Source organism: Apteryx rowi, unplaced genomic scaffold (genome assembly GCF_003343035.1).
Source record: "Apteryx rowi isolate R43461 unplaced genomic scaffold, aptRow1 scaffold_351, whole genome shotgun sequence".
Taxonomy (NCBI): Eukaryota; Metazoa; Chordata; class Aves; order Apterygiformes; family Apterygidae; genus Apteryx; species Apteryx rowi.
Window position 1 is genome coordinate 841,575 of NW_020449986.1, and position 11,974 is coordinate 853,548.

An 11,974-nucleotide genomic window follows, 5' to 3' on the forward strand; every position below is an offset into this window, starting at 1 on the left:
ACCATGATGAAGGGTAGAAATAGAAGGGTTAACACTTTTAGCCATAGTTTTGGAAGTCTTAAACCCCCAAAATGTATTGCTGTAATTTTCCTCAAACTTTCGAATCTTGGGTTTTGTTTTTTTTCCTCCTGAAAGCAACAAAGTGATGAAAACTGAAAAGCCACAGAATGGGTTATGGAATTACAAATGACATAATGCTGTTTTTGCTGTTGGTTTTGATTTTGTGCATGTATTGATTCTTCAAATGTTAAGAAACACACACCATGTCTGGAACAAAAATCTTGACACTGTTGCAAAAACACACTAAGCTGGGCTCTAGGTTTTCCCATTGTTAGGTGCCTTCCTTTTTATTATCTTCTTTCATACACTCATAGACCCTTGCCATTTTTCTCAGTAAAAGTTCTAGAAAAAAAAGCTGTGACAAACCAAGCTGAATGTGTTTTAGGAAGAGAGGGATAAAAGTGTAGGTATTTTTAAATTTGCTTATACTCTCAGGTCAGTGTTCTCCAGGTTTTTATTATAGCAAGATTCCAGGTGAGTGCAATAAACTGTGGTACAACTTTCAGTCTATTTGTGACTTGCGTTTCTTCTACAACTCACGCATCAGTGAAATTAAGGGAAAATTTCAAAGTTGCTCTGAATATTTTTCATTTTATCTTTTTTTCTGTTTGCACTTTTATCTCCAGTTAACTCCCTTAACCTGTAACATGACTTTCCCTAAGAAAAGCCTAGAAACTTGAGTTTTAGGCACAAGTTTGCCAAATATATAAATGTTCTTGTTATCTTAGATGTTTATTGTTGAGCAAAAACAGCCTGGCATTCCTTGAGACTTTCAATATATTTAACATAGTTCCATTCAAACCTAGATACATTTCCTCCTAACAGCATACACAAATTCCTTATGTCTTATTTGGAAAAGGGACCACCAACTCTTTTTTTGTGTGTGTGTATATATTAGGCACCCAGTTGTGGAACAGGCATTGAATTTATCAATATAATATACACTAAGAATGTGAATTTCTCCTAGGTTCCTTTTGATGATAGTTCAACAGTCCTGGAATCAAAGACATACGAAAAATACAGAAAAACGTCACCTGAAGAACTGTTTTTCCCCCATTTTACTTTGGCCATTAAAATCAAAAGCAAAGATTTCCTGACCTTAGAGGGCCAAGGGGAATAAAAGGCCACTTGCATTTGGAGGGACTCAGAATAAGAGTGCCCAGACTTTGCTGCAGACACCTCATCTCTTCTCTTCTGGCAATCGAGTTTGCCAGTGGTTTACGGCACTGTCAAGGACAACCGGAGCCTGGGCCTGGGGCCYGGATATCAGCAGCACGGGTAGGGGCTGCCGGCTGCCCCTGCAGACCACGCGCTGGGACAGTGGCTCCGGTCACCCACGGGACCTGAGCCACCCCACGCCCAGGGCTCAGGCTCAGCGAATGCATCTCCCCTCCTCATCCTTGCTGTTCCCAACCCATCTAGACTTCAGTTACTCATGTTTTAAGTAGGCAGAGTGAATTTCACCAAGCCTAATAGTCCCACAAGCACAGCCCTTTCCTATCTAGTTGGCAGACTTTCACTGTGTCCTCTGCCTTGCAAAGATGCACAGCATTTTTTCTTCATTAGCAAATAGACCTAATGTGGGAAAAGCCTTTCATCAGACTGACAGGGATTTTGCAAGTACTGTACAACTCCCACATATCATCTTCTGTTCTGAGGCAGGAAAACAATTCAGTCACATTCCCCTTACATCTAGATAGAAAAGCTGGTTGGAATGAATAAGAAAAACAGCACGGTTTTCGCAATGCAGTGAACCATTCAGCTTGTCCCAGCTGCATAAACCTTCTAACTCCTTCTTCCAATTGAAGCCTTTAATTCCTAGCATATACATTCTTTTTTTGCATCCATATTTCTCCATATAACAGATCCTCTATGGTATCGCATTCAAGTGGTATACATCACTTGTATCAGGGACTAACTTCCTGAGCAGCACAGCCCTTCCCAAACTTCTACTCCCCCCTGTGGCAGCTTGATGGCAAAAAAGAAATCCAAAGCACACATCGCAAGTCACATACTGTATCATTGTTATTTGTACGCTGTTTACAAAAAAAAAAAAAAAAAAAAAAAGGCCTAGAAGAAGTCTCACTGAATGTAAGACAGTAAAATAAGAAAGTTGTTCCCAAGGACTTTTTGAAATGAAACCTTCTATCTTAAGAATGACATGGGGAGAAAAAAAGGGAGGTGGCTAGTTTATATGTTTTTAAAACTCACCTGAAATTTTTGTATCTCAAAGTTCCTAGCTTATAGAGTGAGCATTGGTTATGGCAGTTTTAGGACTGTCAAATACCTTAAAGTCTTAGGTGGTACTGTAAAAAGGTAAATGATGAATTGTCTTTTCATCCTATGTCATAACTGAATTTTAAATAATCATAAAGATTTACCATGCTATTAAGGTTAGACTTTTCCACAAGATCCATTATGGGTAGCTTCCTAACAAGGAACACACCTCAAATGACTTCATGGACTCAAACTTCATAGAGACTCCATTGTCCAAACTGGTCAAAACAAACACCCAGGTACAGTAAAAACTTAGCCTTGATTTCTATTTTAAACTCTTTAACAAAAATGTTATAAATGGAGTAATAAGCGCAGAACACTTGCTGTTAGTATGAGTCCCACCACTTTTAAAACTTTTTAATGCTAAATGCTTTTTACTTAAAGGGCACTCATCACCATGACATTTGTAGCAGCACGGTTGTAAACTCTAGAAGACCTGGGACCATGGCTGTTTAACACAACTGCGTTGAAACAAAAAATACAGATGATAACTATTGCTTCCTCAATTAGTTCTGGCAGGAAATCAAAATATCTTAGAAATGTCCCCACTTCCGTGACAATGTGCATTTCTTCCAGAATCTGCTTTTCTCAGCTCTGTGTGAAAAACTGTCTGACAGAGAAGTTCCCACAGACACCAGAGATTAGCATCATAAGATGGTTTTCAGACCTAATCCAGTAGTTGCTGAATTTCACACACATCCGCAGGTCAATAAGGAAGCCACCTTGGCTGTTGTAGGTTACATCCTAGTTCCCCCATCTGCGTCAGTCATACAGATGTATTTACACAGTTCACATACCACAGATCTCTCGCTGAAAAAACGGCCAGCCAAGCTGGCAGCTGAACCAGCAGAGCCATTTTCCGGAAAATCAAGCAATCTCTAAAATAATATAGTCATATATTGAGGTCATTATGTTCCTTTATAGGTCCCCTGACACAGTCAGCCTATCAAGCTCTCCAGAGACAGTATAATTTATAGACCTATATAATAATAATTCCTCCCTAACCTCAGGAAGGCCTGCATAAACAGAAAAGCCCATGATACATTATACAGAGATCAATTTGCCCAGGCTGCAACAAAAATGAGGCAAATTTCAGAGACAGTGACCTCTCTCCTTCCCCGCAAAGAAAATGCTCTATTCACCACCCCCAAATGTGTTAATACTGATCCTACCCTATTCGACAGCATGAATAAATGCTTCCCACAGGACTTCTGGACTTTGTTCATCATCAAGGAAAACGATAAAGTTCAAGCTGAGGATGACAAGGAGAAGACAGAATCATATAACCCCTTGCTAATTTCTCTTCTTCCAAACAAGAACCTTTCAAAAAATCAGACAAACACATACACACCCCAAATATTTCAAACACAGATACGGGTGATGGAAACTGCCTTGTTACCCCAAATATTTCACATACAGATATGGGTGATGGCAACTGCCTTGTTCATAAATTAACACATACCATAATCCATGGCAATGCGAACTGCATTTGTTATTTGAAATCCCTGATCTGGTCAAGCTTTAACTGAACATTGATGTCTCTCAGCTTGGGAAAAAAACAACAAACAAAAAAAACCCCTCACTTGCCAATATTTACACTGACAGGCTCCTGAAGGAAGCAAAGTGAAAAATTTTGAAAATAAAATCACATGCATTTTAAAACAATCTATCTGATTCATTCCTGCTCATATAAGCCATGATAGAAATGGTTCTCAGCTTGCATCAGCAGAGACATTCACTTGTACTCAATGAGACAGTTCTCACAAGAGAAATAAGCAGGTTCTCCACATCCAGAAGTGTTCCTCCAACTCTTTTCCACATGGTTCCTCCAAGAGAGGGACCTCAAAGGMTTTTCGGTGAGTGTGCTGAATCAGGCCCCTGACCATGTTTCCTCTCCAGCCAGTGCCACACATTTTTTTATGAACTGTGTTAACCAGTTATAGGGCAATTGTCAAAGGAGTGGTTTCTGACTCACTCCAGTCTTACACTGGTTGGATTTAGCACTGCAAGAGGGTGTGAACCTCAGGCAAAACCTGAGAAATAAGCAGATTGTGACAACTGAAAATCACTTCCCTCCTTACTCACCTCTGTGAGCCCTGGAAAGGGCTCTGTGCCTTGCTGACCTCTGCACAGATGTAGTGAATGCTGCAGACCTGAAGAGATTTATGGCAAATTTTTCAGAATAAATTCAGATTCACTGAACCTGGGGCTTGGCAAGTAAAAGACCTGTGAGTTCATGGTACTTATAATCTCTGTTTTATACAAATAGTTTTATATGTGTTTTGAATGCTCTCTTTTAGATTATTCTACTTCTAGTAATCACTTTGCTACTTTAAGACCACACACACTCATGAAAAACTCTGGTTGCTTTTGGAGAAGGAAGCCAAGAGCTTACAGCAACATTCTTTGTGACACAAGTAACAAAATATTACATGTTAGATAATGAGGATAATAAAGAATGTAAGTTTAAACAGCAATATCTATGATTATGGAAAACAACAGAACTCAGAACTGCTAACTGAGAATTACATCTGATGGTTTTGCTTTACTCACACTGCTGAGGGCTTTAGCTCAATGGACTTGGACCTTTCAAGTCCAAGTATTCTGATGGCCAGCAGTGTACTCAATGAAACTGCCTAATTGACACTAGCAGAAAATCTGACCCAGTATCTGGAGGAACTTGAATTAAGTTCATAAGTTCAGCAGCAAACATTTCCATAGGCCCTATGCCATCCAGTGCACCGCCCAGCCTTTTTATTCCAGCTCCCTTTGGAGAAGAGTTAATGCCTGTTAGCAAACAAAATCTCATTGGTAAGATTAGCTCACGTGAACTGTCATTGCTCCAGTGCAGAGCATTTATACCACGTGACTCACACTGACATAGTAATACATAACAGCAAAAATGTGGAAAACTTGGTTGACAGTTCTTGGGAAAAGAAGTCTTCTATTTTGCTTTGCCCTTATTGATTCGTGAGCTCCCAAATCCCTCCAGAAAAGGATGAGTGAAAGTGTAGCAGCTAGTCTGCTTCCAAAGTACTTTCTGTGCCTACAGATACATAGAATAAGCCACTGGATAACTTCCAAGAAAGATAAACACCAGGCAACCACATTCAAGATAAAATAAATCTCCTTATTTTTATTCCATATCTATTTCTGAGCTAGCACATTAAGCCTTGCTTGGAATCTGTATTTTAAGCAAAAGTCCACTAACGTAACATTAGCTAGACCTCTGAGGATTTTGAGATATATTTATTACAATTTTTCAGAAATATTCTGTGAGCATTTTGGGACAGGAACTAATTGGCTTAGTAAACTGGAGGCAAGCCAGAAATGTCTGAAGCCAGTTACAAGCCTATCGTGATGATAAACAGCTCAGGGTCCAGATGTCCATATATGGCAAGACTTCCTATAAGACTGACAGTCCTGTATGTGTATTGCGTACGGTTCTTGGATCAGATTCACATTCCTTGGGAATGTTTCTCTGGGAGCTTTTGATTTCCGCTTTGAGGGCTGGCTCAGACCTCCAGTTGCTCTTATAAGAAAATATCTGTGACTGAAAGTTGAAAATGTGCAAGATTCTTTCTTTAAGTACACAAACACTCCAAGTCTAGCCACTTTCCTGCAGTCTTGCCAGGTTTTCAGTATGTCTGATACCTGATCAAGTGACTTTTGGGGGAGAAGGAAAAAAAAAAAGAAGAAGGAAAAACACAAGCAAGGAATGCAGCATATCCACACCTGTACATTTTACAAGACTTCACCAAAGGAACTGTACCAACCACAGCTGATGTAGACACACGCATACCGCATATAGCTGTGTAAATAAGTCTGCAAGGCCAGTGTAGTGAATTCCTAGTTTCAGCAGAAAAAATATACTATCTTAAAAGCATGTGCTGTATAAACACCTGCATGGAAATCAAAATTAGTGCATTTTAACCATTTTATGCATCAACTCCAAGATGTACTTCTCCCACTCATGACACGTTGTTAGCAGTAAGAAGATGCTAAAGACAAATTCCATTCTTCAAGAACTACCTTTACTTCCGGGTAACCTTCTCCCCTGCATGTACATGCCCATGGATACACACGGTATTTGGTGAGTCATATTTAACAGCACAGGAACCAAAATGACAAACCTGATGAGCTCTGATTCTTGTCCAATTTCATTGGTTGGAACAGCTTTTAATTCAGTGGGTTAATTCCCAATTTACAGTGGTGGAAGACCAGAATTAGTTCTGAAGGCCAAATGCCTATTTAAGTCTTTTTTCTCAGAGCGGCAAGTGGACAGGGATTGCTGTACTTGGCCTGCAGTGTGAAGAGTTAGGACAGATTTATCCTTTAATTTTGGATTTCCTGGCTTTCTGGTGGTTTGTTACTTTTAAACATACTTTTTCTGTCAGTGAGATTCTTAGGGTTTTGTTTAATAAAATTGTTTCTCTGAAAAAAACTCTTACATGGAAAGTTATAAAACATGTCTAGAGCCTCTCTCTCTGATGCTCTCCTACCATATTTAGGCATTTAAAAAAGGCACTCTGTTTACCTGGTTACATTTGCATTTTGGTATGCATGTCATACATAGTTTGGTACACATATTATTTACTCAGCACTGAGGCCATCAGAGTCTTTCAAGTAAATACAGATTTTGGGAGGCCTCATCAGTTTGGGAACGTATATTATTTACCTTAACTGTTCCTCTGGGATTTTTTTTTTTTTCAGAGCCAATCTAATTTCTTTTAATGGAGATTTTCAAGTAGAAGAAATGACATCAAAGTGTCTTTAAAAGCCAAAGAACAGTGCTGGCTGAATCTAAATACAGCTTTACAGTATAATATACCCTGAGGTTTTAAATGAAGTATTTCCTTTTCCCTCAAGAATCCTGTGTACACATATCGCTGCATCATAGTGTGAAAGTATGCATGTGGATGGAGGGGTGGAAAGAAGGGGATTAAGACAGTGGTAGAAAGAGCACATGCAAAAGATTATATCTTTTAAACATATCCCTCAAATTTCAATTTGCCTAATAAGATGCATTAAGCCTGTCTCTCTCATTAAACGCTGACATACTCAACAGGTCAAAAGCCAAAATGCAGGCATTCCTTATGTTAAAGCAGAGGTCAAACAACATGACATCACTGAATATTCAAATGATACATGGGGAGGCGGAAGGAAGAACCATCCTTCGGGTAAAAAAAAGAAAACCACAACAGTTATCTGTAATGATTTAATACAAACCACAAAGCTTAGGTTTGGGGTTTGGTCAAATACAAACCACAATGCTTAGGTTTTGGCAGAATGGGGTGACATGCCAGGCTCTTCTTGTAATCTTAGGCTGGGTAATCAGCAAGATTAGGAAGCAGGGATGTGCTAAGAATGTGTTGCTCAGAAATGACAGCTGCACATAGGCAGTGGGAAAATAATAGCCACTTCTTCCATGCTTCAGACTCAGTCCTTTGTGCCAAGTATTTCAGAGTAAATAGTTACTCTCTCTATTCATAGAGAGCATCTATTAGGAAAGGAACACATTACAAATATTTGGTATGATTCAGTAGTACACAGAGTCAATTTATATCCTGTAGTGTAATTATACCTTTTTTGGTAGTAACAAAATGCTCAGAATATTCACTGCTCAAAATCTGGTACCCCAAGGTGAAAGCCATGCATGTAGGTAGGAAGGCCGGTCAGTGATCCTCTAAAGATATCAGCAGGCATCAATCCACCTTTGAAARTTACTAGCGTCTTGGACTTTCTAGCCAGGGGAGGGAAGAGGGGGGAGTAAAGAGAAAAAGAAAAAAAAAAAAGAAAGAAAAATAAAGAATTCCCATGGTCTTTCCTAGCAACCATCCCCACCACCTCCCTCCCTCGCCCTCCTTTCCTCGCTGGAACCGGCTGCCTGTCACAGCACTAACGGCGTGTGCTAAATCGCACCCACCATCGGTCCGAATTTGTCTAGAAAAATAATTCAATATCGAGGAACAGGCTCCCCTCTAAGGAAGGGAAGGGGGGGGGGAAGCAAAGAGCCGCTGGCAGCGGTGAGTCATATAAAAAAAATGATTAAAAAAATAAATAAAAAGAGCAGAGGGGGGGACGCCGGTGCGAGCGGGGGCAGCGCCGTGCCTGCGCGCCAGGCCGCGCAGACGGCAGGAATGCGGGCGGCAGGGGTCAGGGCCGCTGGGGGCGGCGCGGCGCGGCGCGGGGCGGCGCGGCGCGCAGGAATGCGCGGAATGTCGCTGTTTGTCCGCGGCCCCATTCAGCCCATTGGCGAGCCCGCGCCGCCGCCGCGTATAAAGCGGCGCCCGCCCCGGCGCTCCGCAGTCAGCCGCACCGCCACTCTCCCGCCGGGCCGCACCGGCAGCAGCAGCAGCAGCAGCAGCAGCAGCGCCGACGGCGCCGACGACCCCCGCCCGCCCCGCCGACGGCACCGACGGACACCGAGCCGCGCAGCGCCGCTGAGGGGAAGCGCCCGGCCGGCACCGCGCCTCGCCTCACCTCGGCTCAGTCCTTCGACCTCCGCCGCCGCGCCATGGCCCCCGCCAGCTTCGCTGTTGCCCTCCTGCTCGCCCTCCTCAGCCCGGTAAGTGCCCGCCGCCCGCCCGGCCGCGGCCCCGTCCCGCCGGCCCCGTCCCCGTCCCGCCGGGCACGGGCACGGGCACGGCGGCGCCGCTGACGCTGCCCCTCTTGTCCCCCTCGCCGCCGCAGGAGGCGCGGAGCCAGGAGTGCGGAGGGCAGTGCCAGTGCGGCCCCGGGCCCGGCCCCGTCTGCCCCGCCGGCGTCTCCMTGGTGCTCGACGGCTGCGGCTGCTGCCGCGTCTGCGCCAAGCAGCTGGGCGAGCTCTGCACCGAGCGCGACCCCTGCGACCACCACAAGGGGCTCTTCTGCGACTTCGGCTCCCCTGCCAACCGCCGCATCGGCGTCTGCACCGGTGAGTGGGGGCCCCTCGAGCCCCGCGGCGGCGGGGGCGCGGGAGCGGGGTCCCGGTGGGGTCGGTGGGCGCCGCGCTGCCTGCCGGCACCGCCGCCTCACGCCGCCCTCCGGCCCTCGCAGCTCGGGACGGCGCCCCGTGTGTCTTCGGCGGCATGGTGTACCGGAGCGGCGAGTCCTTCCAGAGCAGCTGCAAGTACCAGTGCACCTGCCTCGACGGGGCGGTGGGCTGCGTGCCCCTCTGCAGCATGGACGTCCGCCTGCCCAGCCCCGACTGCCCCTACCCACGGAGGGTGAAGCTCCCCGGCAAGTGCTGCGAGGAGTGGGTGTGTGACGAGGCCAAGGAGCAGACCGCCGTGGGACCTGCGCTGGCTGGTGAGTGGGGGCCCCTCCACGCATGACAGGTGGGACAGGCACCCTGCAGGAAAGGCAACGAACAGTAGTCAGACTGGTTGACATGGGGATGGGGTGGTGCAGCAGGAGCACGGCAGCAAGCGGGGGCACCCCAAAGGTAACTGTGGCTGCCTGAATTTCTCCAGAAAGGGAAGAGGGCCTTTAGCACGACAGGAGTGCAGGTGGTGGTCTCATCCTGTGTGTTCTCTGCAGCTTACAGGCTGGAAGACACATACGGTCCAGACCCAACGATGATGCGCGCCAACTGCCTAGTGCAGACCACTGAGTGGAGTGCTTGCTCCAAGACCTGCGGCATGGGCATCTCGACCAGGGTCACCAATGATAATGCCTTCTGCCGGCTGGAGAAACAGAGTAGACTTTGCATGGTCAGACCTTGTGAAGCAGACCTGGAGGAGAACATCAAGGTAAATAGTCTCATCTTTAAAGTATGGTCTACTAGGGCAAAGACCCAGTGTCTTACCAAAGAGATGTAYGGTTCTGACAGGGAGTCAGTTTCAAGTGGTTTACCTTGAAAATTAGTTTTGCCCCAGCAGTGAATATTTAACAATTAAATGCCCTTAATTCTCTCTCACTGTGCTCCAGCACTGTGTAAAACAATTTTGCTTGAGAGAAGAACTTAATAAGGATTAGTGTGTCTGCCTGCTCTTAGCATGAAAACTTAGTGCAATGTCAAAGCCTGTCTTCTAAACACATTGTATTCACTTGCATCCTAACAGAAAGGCAAAAAGTGCATTCGCACCCCCAAAATCTCCAAGCCCATCAAGTTTGAGCTGTCTGGCTGCACCAGCGTGAAGACCTACAGAGCTAAGTTCTGTGGTGTCTGCACTGACGGGCGCTGCTGCACACCCCACAGAACAGCCACCCTCCCTGTGGAGTTCAAGTGCCCTGATGGGGAGATCATGAAAAGGAGAATGATGTTCATCAAGACCTGCGCGTGCCACTACAACTGCCCTGGAGACAATGACATCTTTGAGTCTCTGTACTACAGGAAGATGTATGGAGACATGGCATAAAGACAGAAGGAGACGCTAACTAGATACTCAACTTGAACTGATTTGCATCTCATTTTGTAAACACGATTCAATAGCACAAGGTATTTAAATCTGTTTTTAAGTTCAACAAACTGCTCCATGTGACTTAAGACAATTTGTCTACTGACTCCAAACGGTGGTTTGAAGAAGAAGGTAAAATGGACAGTGGGACCACAGCAAGACACAACTTCAGAACATGCTGTTCATGAGGTGGTGTGAAGGGGTTAAGGGAAATATGCAGGAAAACCAGATCCAAGCAGATGTTCCCTTAATGTGGTGCTGCGTGTTTCACCTAGTAGTGCAATTGAGAAGGAGACCATTAGCATGTTTGCTGACATGGGTTTAGTGGCAGCAAGAGCTGGAGTGCAAACCCTCACCCAGCAACGTGCTACACCGAAGGTATCCTGTTAGTCAGGACAGTAATGTTTCTGCTTTGACACTCTGATTCCTATGGCTTGGTCAACAAGAATCAGAATCATGTCTATTAGACTGGACAGCTTGTGGCAGTTAATTTACCTGTAACAAGCTACTTTTTATTAATATTGTAAATACTGTATGTATATATATTTGTACAGTTATCTAAATTAATTTAAAGTTTTGTGCCTTTGTTTAATGCTTTGATATTTTGATGATAGCCTTCTTTTTTTGGAACAAGATAGGTAGGATCTAAAGCTTGTTTGACAATGCATTCAAAGCATGAAATGGATACTCTAGTGGAAATTGTTCAGATAGGGTGAAATGGTGAATTGAAATGAAGATGGAGATTTGTTAGAGTTGAGGTGCCTGTATCCTTACTAAGCAGTCATCTCTTTGGCAAAATACATTTACCTCAGCTTTAATGAACAAGTGGCTTAAGGGAAAATAGCTCTCTTGTAGCTAATTGGTCTTTCCACTCAAGAGCATTTGTTTCTTTCTTTGGCTATGGCTATTCATTGGACAGTTTGTGTTGAGAAGTGTGACCAAAAGTTACATGTTTGCACCTTTTTAGTTGAAAATAAAGTATTTATATTTTTTATATAAATGACTTGGCATTTCATTTATCTTTAATCCTCACTATTATCTGACACGCCTCTCAAAGGGTGTTGCTTTGCAATAGATAAACTCAAGTACTACTTGTTTTCTTTGTCCAGAAGCACATACACTCAGATGTAAACCTGATGATTTAAGGTCACTTATTACTTCTATTAACACCAAGCCAACTATAGTTTATTACTTTTCTGAATTTTGAATGGGGAGCAGAGCAAGCCTTGTTTTGTCAAGCCCAGTATTGCATTGAA

The 11,974-nt window shown here is 44.1% G+C and overlaps 1 protein-coding gene across 1 annotated transcript; it reads left to right on the forward strand.

Annotated features, from left to right (window-relative positions):
* The first annotated feature begins 8,854 nt into the window (after positions 1–8,854).
* Positions 8,855–11,718, forward strand: CTGF (connective tissue growth factor). Its single transcript, XM_026072825.1, has 5 exons — positions 8,855–8,905; positions 9,031–9,253; positions 9,376–9,627; positions 9,859–10,070; positions 10,383–11,718. The coding sequence occupies exons 1-5, from the start codon at positions 8,855–8,857 to the stop codon at positions 10,677–10,679; spliced, it is 1,035 nt and encodes a 344-aa protein (XP_025928610.1). The 3' UTR covers positions 10,680–11,718.
* The last annotated feature ends 256 nt before the right edge of the window (positions 11,719–11,974 follow it).